We start from the raw sequence: 16249 nt of genomic DNA, 5'->3' as shown, positions 1-16249 counted from the left end.
TATAGCACGACACATCTAGTAGAGACGAGACGCCCAGACCCGCTGTAGCTTATAGTTACCCAACATCATCACTCTCTTGGACACCAGAGAAAATAAAAATTATTCATGGCAGACTGCAGCAAACACGTCCACTCCCCAAAAAAGACCCTTTCATTTCGCAAGCACACTTGTTAGTTGTAAAGAGCCATGCATGTGGACAGGTATTCATCGCCTGTTTACATGCGCACACCCGCCGCCGCCGAGCCCCGATGTATGACCGCGCGGCGTAATGACAAAGTGGGGGACATTAGCGGCCGGCGGAGACCTCAGGAGTGAAGAGAAGGTAACGAGACACTGTTTTTTTCCTCTTTCTTTCAAGAGATTCACGTTTTGCCCTCCAGGGAAAACGTTAAATCAGAGAGGACTTGTTCAGAAGAGGAGAGGTGGAGGGAGGTGGAGGGATGAGTCCGTCTCTCTCTCTCTCTCTATATATATATATATATATATATATATATATATATATATACATACACATATACATACATACATATATATATATATACATACATACATACATTATATATATATATATATATATATATATATATATATATATATATATATATATATATATATACACACACACGCACACACACACACACACACACACACACACACTCCACCTCTAAGCCCCTTTCTGAGTGACCATCGATACCGCCTCTACCTGCTCTCCGGCCACCTGCTGCAACCTGTCCTAGCATTTTGACCTGGGGATGACCTCGGATTAACACCTACTCGCCTTCCAGAAGAGGATTACCTTCCCGCCTCATCGCTCTACCACACCGCACTCCTCTACCTCCTCAGCCATCAAGCATCACAACAACGTTCCCTCCGTTATTGTAAATTACCTACCCCTACACCCCTTTCATATTGTAATTTTTATATAGTAACACTTTGTAATCTTAATATGTACATTTTCAGCCTAACGGCTGCCATCTCCGAAATAAACCGATTATTATTATTATTATTATTACACACACACACACACACGTGTCTCTCTCTCTCTCTCTCTCTCTCTCAGCCAGCCAGCCAGGCGCGCGTCATGGCTTCCGTCTGGCTGAGTTTCTTCAATCCTCTTAATTATGGAAACGGCGACTAAGAGACATATTTTTCTCCCTCCCACACCTCCTTATTTCCTCACCTCCCCTTTCCCTCCCTCACACCTCCCACCCCTACCCTTTCCCTCCCTCACCTCCTCCCTTCACTCCGCCTTCCAACACCTCCCTCCCCTCCATTCTATATTACCCTCCTCCTCCTCCTCCTCCTCCTCCTCCTCCCTCACCTCCCCACGCATGCCCACACCCACATCAAACCCCACCCACGACACTCACATCCACCATCATCACCATTACCACCAGCACCACTCCGGCCGTTCACCTGAGCTACCCCACTCCTCCTTCTCCTCCTCCTCCTCCTCCTCTCCCCTCGTCTCGTTTCCTTTACCCTCTTTTCTAAAACTCACACGAATAACAACATTAAGATAACTTTTTAAAGCCTGGGACCTTATAGTCTAGGACGTAACGACGCAGTAATTTCAACGGGTAGGTAAATAACATGAAAACACGAGGGCGGTGAGAAAGAGAGAACGCTGAGAAAAAGGGGGAGAGAAAGAGAGGCCAGAGGAGAATATATACAGGGGAGGAGAAAGAGTGTAAATGATGATGTACAGGTTAATTAATAGAGAAGGGGGAACTTAGAGAAAAGGTGAGTAATTGCGAGGGAATGTGAGGGAGGGAGGTGAGTGGAGAATAATTTAGGAGATGAGTGAAAAAGATGATGAACAGGTAAAGGAGGAAGGGAGAACACCTCATAGGAAGGGAGAACATAGCATAGGAAGGGAGAACACCTCATAGGAAGGGAGAACATAGCATAGGAAGGGAGAACACCTCATAGGAAGGGAGAGCATAGCATAGGAAGGGAGAACACCTCATAGGAAGGGAGAACATAGAGAGAGAGAGAGAGAGAGAGAGAGAGAGAGAGAGAGAGACCCACCCACCCACACCCACCCACACACACACGCACACACACACACATACACACACAAACTATAGTGTGTGTGTGTGGTCTGAATATCTATGTAAATCCATGTAAAAATCTCTCTCTCTCTCTCTCTCTCTCTCTCTCTCTCTCTCTCTCTCTCTCTGTCTCTCGCTCTCTCCAAAGGTCATTATTCGGTGGTACTCTTCCCCAAAATTCACGTGGCTACCCCTTCCCTTCCTCCTCCTCCTCCTCCTCCTCCTCCTCCTCCTCGCCCGTAGCATCTTCCTCGAACTCTCCAGTCTCTCGCTATTCCTCGTTTCCGCCTCCTCTCGGGTCATTGTTTCTAAGACGGGGGAAAGGAAGGAACCCATCTGCCAAACATTAACTATGCCCGTAGGATGTGTGTGTGTGTGTGTGTGTGTGTGTGTGTGTGTGTGGTATAGCATTTATTTTTCGAGGGAGGAAGGAGTGCATATCTATTTCCAACGCCGGATAAACGATAAAGAAAAAAGCAAGTTAGACAAGTTTCCCTATCAGTTAACATTAGAAAACGCATGTCAGGGACCCGGATAGGTGACACTCGAAGTAACAAAGTGACAAACTAGAAAGTATAGAAGTCAAAGGAGATAGCAAAGCAGATGTAGAAAAAACAGTAGAGCCTTTGCTATAATAAAATGACAAGATGGAGTATTACATTAACATCAAACAAAGAGGTGGAGGACACTCGAAGTAACAAAGTGACGACCCAGAAAGTATAGAAGCAAAGGCATATAGCAAAGCAGATATATAAAGAAAAACTATTAAATCATTTGCCAGAATATAAAAATAAGCTGGAGTACTACACTAACATCAGACAGAGAGGTGGAGGACACTCGAAGTAACAAAGTGACGACCCAGAAAGTATAGAAGCCAAGGCATATAGCAAAGCAGATATATAAAGAAAAACTATTAAATCATTTGCCAGAATATAAAAATAAGCTAACATCAGACAGAGAGATGGCGGACGTAGAAAATGGCCTTAGTTCTGCAGCGAATAAATAGTGGCTGAAACGATGACAATAATGATGATGTTAACAACGATGACAATAATGATGATGTTAACAACGATGACAATAATGATGATGTTAACAACGATGACAATAATGAAGGAAACAAGTGAGATGTGCTTCTTCAGGACGTCGTGGGGAATTTTTTCTTGCTTCGTCTCTCTTTCTCAGTACACACGTCGGCTCTTATTCCCCTCCATTTCTTCCCCTTGTTTCCTGCAGTGTGTTTCAACAGGAAAATTATCGTCTGCTTCCTCTTATCAGCTCGGGTGCATCAGGGCGGCGTGGGAGGGAAGGATATGTACTGGCTGTTCCTGCACGCTCTCTTCCCCCTGATCTCTGCTACTTTTACTAATGTCTCCTCTGCATTTTTTTTTTGGCCATTTTCTTGTTTTCTTTTTCTGCTTTTCATTCAGATTTTGTTTCTTTTATTTTTTTCTTCGTCCTTTTCTTCATTATCTTTTTCTTCTCTTCCTTTTTTTGTCTCCTGTACTACTGGTATACTGCTATTACTACTGCTACTGCCAAGCGAGACAGTTTTAAGGAGGAATTACCGCTGATGTTCCCTCCTTGGCGCCGAGACTCAGTTCCTTGACCCAGAGTGTAGGTTGGAAGGCTGAGAAGACTGCCCGCCCCTATGTCTTACCCTATTGCTCCTGCTCCTTCTCCTCCTAGTCGTTTTTACCCCTTTTTCTTCATCTCCTTTTTCTTATAATTCCTCCTCCTCCTCCTCCGCCTTATCTTGATCGTTTTTTTCACCCTTCGTACTCTTCTTTTTCCTCCTCCTCCTTCTCCTTCTCCTCCTCCTCCTCCTCTTTTTCCTCCTCACCTCCTTTTCCTCATTCTCCTCTTAAAATAACTACAACAATTACTTCTACTACTACGACTACTACTACTACTACTACTACTACTACTACTACTACTACTATTACTAGCATCAGAGTCACAGTTCCCTGACCCAGAGAGCAAAGTTCGGCCTTGACTCCTCGTTAATGAAGAGTCGCGCCGGCGTAAGGGGAAAGGAACATACCACGGGACTGGTCTGTTTCCCTCCGGCGTCTCGAAAGCCTCCCCTTTACCGCCACTTCCTCCCTCAAGAGTCAAGGCACCCACCCACACGACGCCGCAGGGCAGGACCTCGCTACAGTTGCATGTCATCAACCTAACCTAACTTACGCTCGCTGTAGGATCCTGAGACGAACCTAACCTTGCCAAACTTTGCAATAGGATCCAAAGACACCAACCTAACATAACTCAACCTCGCTTTAGTATATCCGACATCAAGTTAACTTAACCTAACCTTGTCCAACCTCGCTATAGGATCCCAAGACGAGCCTAGCCTTGCCTAACCTCGCTGAAGAATCCTAAGTCATCAACCTAGCCTGACCTAACTTCGCTACACTATCCAAGACATTTACCTAACCTAACCTGGGCTGGAGGATAGAGAAGTAGTAGTTTACAGGCTCTCGCTTCAACCCCATGGATACTGCAACTCCTTAGGGCTTCCGTTTAGAACAGGACTTCAATTAGGTATCCTCGTAAAGCGTTTCAGACTCATTTCAGATCCATTTCAGACCCATCCTTCAGTCACATTAAGCTAATCTATCATACACTGTGCTGGGAAAGTATAAATATAAACAGGACTATGAGCAGTTCCCTTACCCGTATGTCCCCTTCACACCCTAAGCCTTCAACGTCATGATCAAAATGAGTACACTATGCTGGGATAATATAAAGATTTCCAAAGGGTTTTCAACTGTTATCTCAGCCTCAAGTCCACCTCACGCCCTAAGCCTTCAACGTCGGGCTCAGAGCAAGTGGCGTGCCCTAAGGAGTGTTCTGGGTCTCTCTACAGGCATCAGGTCCATCTCTCTGCATTATGTTTTGATGATATAAAGACAGACAGGGCGATGAAATGTTATCTGAACCCTATGCCCCCCTCTCGCCCTCAGCCTCCAGTGTAAGAGGTGACGCCCAACAGGTCAATCACCCCAGGCAATGAGGAAGGTCAGGAGCGGCATGGTAAGGGTAAGACACTTGGGGTTGAGGCACTAGCCCAGCTGCCCTTCCTTCCCTCCGTCCCTTGCCCACGAGCAAAAACAGAGGGCTTGGGACTGGTGGTAATGGTGACAATGGTAATTAAAATGCATTGCCAGAAGGGATTGCGTCATGGATTGAATGGTGGTGGGTGGGTGAACTGTGTGTGTGTGTGTGTGTGTGTGTGTGTGTGTAACATCGCTCGAGGGGGATGGGCATGGACATGGATGGGTGTTCTTTCACAATTGTGTTCTGAGGAAGGAATACATTTTCTTTAGCATGTTTACTGTGTTGTGCCAGGCTAGAACACACACACACACACACACACACACACACACACACACACACACACACACACACCAATCAGAATCCAAGTTGCCAGAGTGTGTGTGTGTGTGTGTGTGTGTGTTAGGGGCAATACAGCCAAGTACTTGAAAACACACAACAACACCAACTCAACGAAACAAAAACTACGTCATCGATATAAATTAGATTGAACTGCGTCGAGATGAATAAGGAAAAAAAAATCTCACTTGAGTACCAACCCTCGCAGAGCTCTAAGACAATGCTGAGGTGAAGAAGTCAGGAGGGAGGGAAAGGAGGGAGGCAAGGAGAGGATGCCGGTGCTTGGGGGTGAAACTTATCGTGTCGGAGTGTATAATGGCTGGTTAGGGACTGTTTCGCAACTTTCATGCATTTCCGTTCATCGCATCCCCGCCGTCTTCCTCCCCCACTCGCTCCTTCACTCCCAACCCCCACACCCCCCAAACCAGCATTGTCCCACTTCGGTTTCCTCTCCCTCCCGCATTTTTCCTCCCTCGACACATTTTCGAGGACCGACTGCCTTACTGACCCACAGACCATGACTTTCAATCTTTCGCAACTCCCCTTCCTCCCTCCATTCGCCTCCCAGTATTGTCCTAGTCTGAACTCAACCCTTTATCCCTCCCTTGACATATTTTCCTCGGCCGACTGTCTTACTGACCCACAAAACATGCATCCCGATCTTTCGCAACTGTTTCTCGGTAGCTTTTGGTCGCCCAGAATCCCTTCACGCTGTCCCAGTTCGGTTTCTCTCCTTTCTTTCCTCCCTCGACCCATTTTGCCGCGGTGGCTGACTTACTGACACACAAACTCTGATTCCGGTCCTTCGAAACTGTTTCCTAGCACTCCCGCGTCCACCAAGACCTGCCAGTATAGTCCCATTACCACTTGAATTCCTGCTTTTAGGATGTAACTTAAAGGGAAGAGTTGTTGATGATAAAGAAGTAGAAATAGATGGGAATAAACAAATGGTCGTGTTGATAGCATATGCAAAGTCTCTTCTTAGTTTATCTTATCTCTGCGCGATGACACGATTTTTGGCCCGCATGATGTTGATGGATAATATAGATAGTTATCCATAAGACTACACGCCACGCTACTTCTTGATCTTGCCAGTACACGCGGGAAGAATTCTTTTTATTTTTATTTTTAGAGACAGAAATAAGTTACTTGAAACCGTAACTTGTCACACCAATTCTGCATTTCAGCTTAGAGCCAGAAAACATTAATGCGCTAAACAGCCCATCTATCACATACACTTATCATCTGACTCCACCAGCCGGGACTTAAAGTACGAAGCTCGGGTACTTACGTGTCGCAGAAGTTGGGAACCATTGACATGTGCATCTATAACAAGTCAAAGAGCCCTCATAATTAACACCTTTCAAAATATATTAGTCTCATATCTTATTGATCTTCCGTGTACTCGTAGGCAGCAATGAGTGTTTTTTTTTTTGTTTTTTTTTGGGGGGGGGGGAGGGTTAAGCGAAAAATATGATTTATTGATTTTAACTACAAACTGCAAACCCGCACGCTGGCAAGGGAGACCTACGTGAGGCGCGAGGAGGTTGTGTGTGTGGCAGGTCACGTAAGCCTGGCTAGAGAGCCTGTTTTTTCCTACAAAAGCCTACTTGTTTTTGTCTCCACCACAAGCTAATGGGGGAGGGGACCCACATGAAACTGACTCGTGTGCAGGATTCAAGTACAACTGGAGTATCAATGATAATATAATAATAATAATAATAATAGTAATAATAATAATAATAATAATAATGATAATGATAATAATAATAATAATAATAATGATAATGATAATAATAATAATAATAATAATAATGGACCGCTTCTCGGGCGAGTGGGATGCTTGAACACATTAAACACTTGACTTCTCATCACGCGCTCTCCAGACGAAGCTGACGCATCACGCACAAACGTTCCTACTTCGAAGAACGTTTCACACACTCCCTTCCGATCTCCGGCGCATCCCCCTGTGCATGTATTTTCCTAAGACTTGTGAATTACCCTAACCCTTAATCCTCAACTCAGACCTCGCATGGTACTCACGAAGAAATCATTACATGGATTATTAACATGCAAGGAAACGTTTATACATGCACAAAACACACAAACGTAGCCAAAAACAAACAGAACAAAGGATTCTATACTCGAGTAAAATATTTAGCAGAGCATTCATAAATTATGTGATAAAGAGAACGATGGGCATAGCTTAGCATCAACACTAATAGACAGATATGCATTAATATATGTGCAAACAGTTCAAGGAATAAGTTAATGAGTATAAAAAGAGATTCATCACACACAACTATGTAATGCAAATATTAAGTAGCCTAATAATGTGGCAACTTTCCCTAATTAAGGTAATCTAATAGCCTAATCCAACAAAGTTACCCTCGCCATGTGCCTGCCAAGTGATTAGGCTAATTATCTGGTTTACTGATTAAATTTTGACATAATAAAAGCCTCACCTAAGTCAACCAGCCGTCAACGAGCCATTTCAGTCTAGTTTAAGGTGAGCAAAATGGATATTCTACACTCAAAATAATATACTGCATGACATGACAGTACTTACCCAGCTCCCCGGCGTCCCTGTATGGCCTGGCACTCACTGGCGGAATCTGGAAAGGGAGAAAAAGGAGAATAATATGTTGATTGTTGAATACCTTCGTCTGCTTTCGCCATGAACAGCAAAAGCCCAGTGCAAAGCGTATCGGCACCTCAGTTCGCCTGTTTGAAAAGTCTATCGTAAGAGTTATTGCGCGATTTTCATGTACTGAACTTGAAAACACGGCATATACTTATTGGTGTACCTCGCGTCTCTGTACAGCTTAATTAAAATCACATTGGGAAGGTAGAATTTTTTAGAGTTATGAAGAGAAAGAAGAAAAAGGGAAGAAACAGAGGAAGCAAAGTGAAAGAAAGGAGAAGGAAGGATAAATAAAGGCACGTAGAGACCTAGAGAGACAAATAGACGAAAAATTAAGAAAAATATGATAAAAAAATGACCCTGACTGTACAGACCTGACACTGACACCGAGTACTCATAAACAGGTCTAAATCTTGATTCTGGGTATATTACAAGGTTCATACTGTGCTTGGTAACGCGTCAGTACTTACTTGTGCCCCTCCTGTCCCTGTACTGCTTAATATCACACTGGGAAGGCAGAAAATAATGAAAAATAATGATCCCTTGAACACCTGACAGCTGACACACGGGAGTACTCACTAAATAGGTCTAAACGTTGGTTCTGGGTATATTACATGCATCATACTGTATTTGGTAACGCGGCAGTACTTACTCGTGCCATTCGCGTCCCTGCAGAAGTTGACATCACGCTGGGAGGGCAGAAAACGATGAAAAATAAAGATCACCAAATGTAAACACCCGCCGCCATGTCATCAGGCTTACCAACCGGCCCAATGCCTCTCCGCGCAGGGTCGCCACTCAATTTTTTTTATTTATTTATTTATTTATTTATTTATTTACTGGTATTTCGCTGGGGACGTACCCCAAGGGAGGAAGGCGGTGAAAAAGTTGAAAAATAAAAAAGGTTGTTCATCTAAAAACTCCAAGATAGACCTAAATAATCCAAAATGTGTGTTTTTACTGCAGAAAGTAGATATACGATCTCCTTTTTACCTGGTATTGAGATATGTTCACCTGCAGCGGGAGTTCCCCCAACCCCCTGCCTTGGTCCGGGTCTCGGGGGCGCAGGGTGCAGAGTGCCACTTGTTCTGAAGCGCGTCTCTGTGAAGTGCTGATGACATTTCCCAGTTTTCATATCGCTAAGCAGAGATTTAGGTGGCTCCCAATCGTAGCAATATTTCCCCTGCCTAGCAACAGGTTGACTTGCAAGCATTCGGTTTGCCATAGTGTTAGTTAGAAGTTATTATGAATGCTTGGTTTTGGTGATGTTGATCTTATAAAACATCCGTTCAACTGAAGCAGGTGAATGTGGCAAGACCATCGTGTCACGCGTGAGGATGGCATGGGTGGAAAATTTAGGCGTGTTGTGCCCAGCCCTTACTTTTTTTTTTTTTTTTACAGCAAAGGAGACAGTTCAAGGGCACACAAACAGCAAACATTAATAAAAAAAAAAAAAGCCCGCTACTCACTGCACCTAAAAAGAATCCAAAAAAGTAATTCTTGCCAAAAATAGGTTGGCGATTGGTTCAAAGTTTGGAGACCAGCCTTGGCGTGCAGCGGCAGATCCTGCCATTCTTTATTTTAAGTCATCCAAGTCTGCCTCTTTCACGAGTGTGGGGAAGTGAACAGCTAACTGTGCAATTGATTTTATTAGTTTGACAAAAAAACTACAAGATTTCTTGAATTATAGGAAAAAAACTCCAAAACTCCAAGGTCGGAACAACAACAACAACAAAAAAAGACCTAGAAGAGAAACCCAAGGATTAGCACCACTGGCTTTCAGCGGGTGCCTTGGCGGGGTGAGTACGCGGGAAAATATGGTACTAGATTCTCGTACACGGTGATACTTCTGCTAAAAGATCGAAGTCTTATGAAAACTGGAATGTACCAATCGCCACTATTCTTATATACAATACATATTTCCTAAACATTGTTTACTTCGTTCTCGTCCTCTGTTACACCGATTTGATGATGGAGAACTAATGTGTTTAAGGAGCACCAAAACTTATAATCACTTCAATAGCCAGCGCTGTAGACGTGGAAACGCTCGTGCATATAAGTGAAGATGTCACGGTGCTTGATCACAGTTGTGTTGCTTAGTCAGAATTATGAAGAGAAGAGAAAGGAGAAAAAAAGGAAGAAACAGAGGAAGCAAAGTGAACGAAAGGAGAAAGAAGGGAAAATAAGGGCACACAGAGAGCTAGGGAGACTAATAAACGAAAAATAAAGTAAAATATGATAAAAAAAAAATAACCCTGACTGCCACTACCAATCTCTTACTCTAATACGCTATACACTGATCATCAGGTTATAGCAGAGAAGGGAGGAGAAGGAGGAGGAGGAAATGGAGGAGAGCGGGGAGCAGGTAAAGGAGGAGGAGGAGGAGGAGCAGGAAAAGGAGGAGAGCGCCGAGCAGGCAGGTGAAGGAGGAGGAGGAAAAGGAGGAGAGCGGGGAGCAAGCAGAACAGGTGAGGAAGAGGAGGAGGAGGGGCAAGGCTGGAGTCAGGGCGTAAATATGATGCAATACACTCGTTGTCTTGAGTGAGTTAGAGGAAGCTTCTCCTCGACAATGGATTACGCGCGCTATTAGCAGAATCCACTTCTCTCTCTCTCTCTCTCTCTCTCTCTCTCTCTCTCTCTCTCTCTCACCTGCCCCACGCCTGAGATAAGCAAACAAGACCAGCGTTCATTCATCCCACTCAAAACTTCCCGCCTTGCGACACGCCGGGACACGCCTCGCGTACCCACCCCTGCGGCGGCGGCGGCGGGTTTCGTCATGTTGGGCTGCGGCAAACACGTGGTCCTTGACAGTGGTAGGACGGGACGGAGTACAGCAGAAGTAAGCAGTAATGAAGCTACCCATGTATATTAAAGGGAGATAGACTATGTTAGGTAAGGTTGTTTAGCTATTTGAGTATACTGAAGGTGGCTAGGCTATGTTAGGTAGGTTATTTAGTTAGGACGAGTATATTAAAATGTTTTAGGCTACGTTACATAAGGATGTTTAGTTGGTACGAGTATATTAAAGATGGTAAGGCCATGTTGGGTAAGGTAGCTTAGGTATTACAAGTATATTAAAAGGGGGTTAGAGTACGTAGGTAAGTTAGCTATTTCGAGTATTTAAAGGTGGCTAGATTAGGATGCCACGTGCAGCTGTAGCCAATGTAACCAACTTTACCTATTAGCTTAGGATAGGTTAAACTTTAATACTATAGCACTGTTTTCCTGCCTGCATCTCATCGCATGTATACTGGGCAGAAGAAGGCGAACATGGGTCATACCAAGTTCCATTAGGCTAGGTGAGGACAGGTACGCTTACATTACATAGAGTTGTGTTAGATTCTCATTGCAATCTTTTCCTGTAGGTAGATGATTCACTGAAGGCGTGGAGGAACGACACAGAGAGGCGATACAGGTAAGATGAAGCTATTCTAGGCTAGGTGAGGTCAGGTAAGGGTTAGGTCAGATAGGGTTGTGTTAGACGAGTCACTTAGGCGAGCATGGAAAGGCAGTATTGGTAAGATGAAGCTATTCTAGGCTAGGTGAGGTCATGTTAAGATTAGTTTAGACATAGGAAGGGCATGTAAAGATAATATACATAAGTTCAAGCTATTCTAGGCTAGGTGAGGTCATGTTAAGATTAGTTTAGACATAGGAAGGGCATGGAAAGATAATATACATAAGTTCAAGCTATTGTAAGCGGGGGTAGGTCAGGTAAAGGTTAGGTTAAGACTGTGTTAGATTCCCAGTGCAATCTCGTATGAAGTGAGGCGGGGGCGACGTCAGAGGGAATTCGTGGAAGCGAGGGAGATTCAGGCGTTCCTCTGTAAGTACTTGAGAGTCTACAGGCGATGTGGTAAGCGCGAGAGATAGGGAGGAGGAGCCGGTCACGGGGTATGAGGTGTGGAGGCCTACCTACCCACCTCCCTGCCTACCCGAAGAGGAATGTACCGGAAGAGGAGGAGGCGGAGAGACGCAGAACGTGTAGGAATTCTAGGCATGAAGTTTATAATGAGTGATCTGAAATTCATATTAAGAGAGAGAGAGAGAGAGAGAGAGAGAGAGAGAGAGAGAGAGAGAGAGAGAGAGAGAGAGAGAGAGAGAGAGAGAGAGAGAGAGAGAGAAAGGTTATCTGCAGCTGAGTTCTGTCCACCGCCAAGCTAATAATATGTCGCTAAAGACGCATTTTCCAAACCTTCTCGAGGAGGAGGAGGTAGAAGAAGAGGAGACGGGGAGGAGGAGGAGGAGGAGGAAGAGGGTAGCGCGCGGTCATAGGAACCCCCCCCCTCCGCCTTCCCCGCCCCCGCCGTGACGTAAGTGGCAGGCAGGTTTAAAAGGGCGGCTCGTCAGACAGTCAGGGCATTCAGCCTTTGGAATCACCAGGAACTGTTCCCCTGTTGAAGCCCCTGAGCACCAGAGAGACGCTTCCTCCGGCTCCTGCGTCCACCTCCTACTCCCTCCGCAGCGCCGCCCCTCAGTCTCACCACTCCCACTCCGCCCTCACTCCCTCCTTCGGCGCCTCCGTCCACGCCTCCGTCCTCTAAGCCACCATGGTGTCCCGCGCTCAATCCAGATTTTCCTCTCAGGTTAGTTTGAGGACGCACGTGTTGGGTTAGTCAGCGTTATCGTGTTATCTGTAGTGTGTGTGTGTGTGTGTGTGTGTGTGAATTTTCATCTTGTATCATGCTATTTGTTTCGTTTTGCCAATGTTGTTTTCTTCGTTGGCGTACAAAGAAAATCTCGCTCATTTTTTAGGTAAATTATAGAACTTGGCTCAACTATATTTTGCAACGATTTCCGGGCATGTCATCTGAGCCCCAAGTACTGGCAGACAGAAGTAGTGAGACATTTGTATTGCGGCGCTGGGGATGAAATTCTAGGGTCACTGCAAGACGATCTCCAGGGAAAACATTGCCCGGGATAAGATCAAAAGTTACAGCATTGAGTAAAGACGCTTTCCAATACATTCATAAGCATCGTGTACCATTATTCGAACAGCAGGGAGCAGCGAGTAGCGGGCTTTTTTTATTATTGTGGTTTTTTTGTGCCCTTGAGCTGTCTCCTTTGTTGTAAAAAAAAAAAAAAAAACGTTACCCAGACCTGTGACTGAAAGAGCCTGGTGGATGCAGATAACCTTTCTTTCTATATTTCTTCCTGACTACGACTTGAACATGGTCGTATTTGTTTCCTCTTTATTTCTTCACCCTTGAGCTGCTTCCTTGTGTGAAAGAAAGAGGGTGTGAGAAGGGTTAAGCGAGGCCCTGGAACACTAAAGAAGCTGAGGCTGATGTATGGAGAGGACAGAAGGGCGAAGGGCAAGCATGAAGGAAACTGTCAGATCTGTGAATGGCCTAGACTCGTGCATTTAGAAGGTAGGAGAGAAAGAGTTAGGTGAGGCCCTGGCACATGTAGGAAGCTGCCATATCTGTTGATGGGAGAGGCTGGTGAACGCAGAGGGTAGAGGGAAAGAGTTAGCTGAGGCCCTGGCACATGTACGAAGCTGCCATATCTGTTGATGGGAGAGGCTGGTGAACGCAGAGGGTAGAGGGAAAGAGTTAGCTGAGGCCCTGGCCCATGTAGGAAGCTGCCATATCTGTTGATGGGAGAGGCTGGTGAACGCAGAGGGTAGAGGGAAAGAGTTAGCTGAGGCCCTGGCACATGTAGGAAGCTGCCATATCTGTTGATGGGAGAGGCTGGTGAACACAGAGAATAGAGGGAAAGAGTTAGGTGAGGCCCTGGCACGTGTACGAAGCTGCCATATCTGTTGATGGGAGAGGCTGGTGAACGCAGAGGGTAGAGGGAAAGAGTTAGCTGAGGCCCTGGCACATGTACGAAGCTGCCATATCTGTTGATGGGAGAGGCTGGTGAACGCAGAGGGTAAAGGGAACGGCTTTGTTAGGTGAGGCCCAGGAGCATGTATCACGCCGGCTCACGACACGGTGCTTTACAGAGGACGTGGCTGGTGGCGGCGGTGGTGCTGGCCGTCCTGTGTAGCTTCGGTGTCCAGCGGGCCGCGGCGGGAATCATCAACGCCGAGTGTCCAAACATGATCGGGAATCGTGACATCTACAAGAAGGTGGACTGGATCTGTGAAGACTGCGCCAACATCTTCCGCATCGACGGTCTGGGCATGCTCTGCAGGTACGCAAGAGAGAGAGAGAGAGAGAGAGAGAGAGAGAGAGAGAGAGAGAGAGAGAGAGAGAGAGAGAGTAAAATGAATAAAAAAGGAAAAAAAGATCTCCTCCTCCTCTTCCTGCTCCTCCCCCAGCTTCTCTTCTCTCTGCTCATCCTCTTCTTCCTCCTCCTTCTCCTCCTCTTCCTTCACTTATACCAATGTTCCATGTTCATAACTGATCCTCATCATCATCATCTTCCTCCTCCTACTCTTTCTCCTCCTCCTCTTCCTGCTCCTCCCCCAGCTTCTCTTCTCTCTGCTCATCCTCTTCTTCCTCCTCCTTCACTTATACCAATGTTCCATGTTCATAACCGACCCTCATCATCATCATCTTCCTCCTAATACTCCTCCTTCTCCTGCTCCTTCCCCAGCTTCTCTTCTCTCTGCTCATCCTCTTCTTCCTCTTCCTCCTCCTCCTCCTTCACACTTATACCAATGTTCCATGTTCATAACCGACCCTCCTCTTCCTCCTCCTCCTCCTCCTCTCCACCACCCTCTTCACCGATCACCTAAACCCTCGTGATCCCCCTCCACCTCTTCATCGTTGTTACCACCACCACCATCATCATCATCATCAGTTTCCCCATGCCTAACGCTCACACACTTCACCTTTCAGGAAGAACTGCTTTAGGAACATCGACTTCCTGTGGTGTGTGTACGCCTCGGAACGGCACGCACAGAAGGACGACCTCACGCGTTACGTCAGCATCCTCGGGCAATAACTCCTGAGTGCCCCACCTGCCGCTCCCTCCCTCCCTCCCCGGGGTATCTGCCGCTGCTGGAGATGCCCCGAGGGTGAAGCCGATGTCCGGGAAGCGCCTTGAAGTGAAGAGTGAAGTGCGTCTCTCCAGCAGCTGTCCCTCCCTCTCTGGCTGCTCTTCGTCCGTGGTGTAAGAATCCAGCGGCTAAAGCCTTGGTTCAGTCTCTCGCGAGGAGCTTCGATTGGCCTCCGTTCACCTCCATTCAGTCGCTTGTCTCTGTTTAGCTCCGTTCACGCCTTCGTCTATTGTTCAGCCGTTCACCTTCCGTTCACCTCGTTTACCCACAAAGCTCCACTTGTCAGTGCTTTCCTGGGTCCTCCAGAAAGGTCTTGCATATCAGGGACACTATTTTAGCATTGGGAATTGGAGGTAACAGAGTATAGGAAAAGACAATTACATTTTTATTTGTGTACATGGACGAGTATTCGAATGTAGAAGGCTGCTGTAGTAGTTGTAATATTAGCTGTAGTATATAGGAGGAGGAGGAGGAGCAGAAGGAGGAGCAGGAGTGGAAAAGGAAGAAGAGAGGAGGAAGAAGGTATTTGAAAGTAGAAATAAGTTGAAAGACATCTCACTGAAACAGTATTCTCAAAACTCTAGTCAACTCTAAAGCTGTTTGAGGGTTTTCTCTTTATGAATGTGTATGTGTGATCGTACTCTTGTTTATTTGCATTCTTGGTTAGTGTTGAATCATTCCTTTGTGTGTGAGTGTGTGTATGTCAACTTCCTTTGTTATTTTGTTTCACTTTGTGTTATCCTCTCTCGTTTTGTCCTAATTTATTGAGGTTGTAGTATTTATTGAAATCTGAGCCGCTGTGTTCTTCCACGTCTTAGAATTAATTGTGGCTGATAAAAAAAATATAGAGAAACGAAAGAGCCCAACACTTCTCTGGTTTAATTTATACACGTCCAAAAACGCCGAGTTGATCTGTTCATGCTGTGTGTGTGTGTGTGTGTGTGTGTGTGTGTGTGTGTGTGTGTTATTTGCGCACAATGGCTTTACACACACACACACACACACACACACACACACACACACACACACACACACACACGCAAGGTCAGGGTGTGTATATAGTCGTGACATAAACGATGATTTTTTTTGTATAACTGAGTGTTCTCGACGACTAATGGAGCGGAAGTCACGCAGGCACACACGCACAAACACTCACACGCACCTCCAAGTCACCGAGTGCCACGGAGCCAAGTCATCGGTTCCCAC

General features: G+C 45.7%; 1 protein-coding gene across 1 annotated transcript; it reads left to right on the top strand.

Moving 5' to 3' along the window:
* The first annotated feature begins 12437 nt into the window (after positions 1–12437).
* LOC126987031 (molt-inhibiting hormone-like) lies at positions 12438–15911 on the top strand. Its single transcript, XM_050843682.1, has 3 exons — positions 12438–12677; positions 14042–14232; positions 14883–15911. The coding sequence occupies exons 1-3, from the start codon at positions 12642–12644 to the stop codon at positions 14986–14988; spliced, it is 333 nt and encodes a 110-aa protein (XP_050699639.1). The 5' UTR covers positions 12438–12641; the 3' UTR covers positions 14989–15911.
* The last annotated feature ends 338 nt before the right edge of the window (positions 15912–16249 follow it).

This window comes from Eriocheir sinensis, chromosome 63 (assembly GCF_024679095.1).
Source record: "Eriocheir sinensis breed Jianghai 21 chromosome 63, ASM2467909v1, whole genome shotgun sequence".
In the NCBI taxonomy this organism is placed as follows: domain Eukaryota; kingdom Metazoa; phylum Arthropoda; class Malacostraca; order Decapoda; family Varunidae; genus Eriocheir; species Eriocheir sinensis.
Note: the sequence above shows the minus strand (reverse complement) of the source record. Positions and strands in the feature narration are given on the sequence as shown.

Excerpts from the sequence above, each read along its gene's own strand:
- LOC126987031 (XM_050843682.1), top strand. The coding sequence starts at position 12,642 with ATGGTGTCCCGCGCTCAATCCAGATTTTCCTCTCAG. Across the intron at positions 12,678-14,041 it reads AATCCAGATTTTCCTCTCAG|AGGACGTGGCTGGTGGCGGC; the intron begins GTTAGTTTGAGG and ends GGTGCTTTACAG. Across the intron at positions 14,233-14,882 it reads GGTCTGGGCATGCTCTGCAG|GAAGAACTGCTTTAGGAACA; the intron begins GTACGCAAGAGA and ends TTCACCTTTCAG.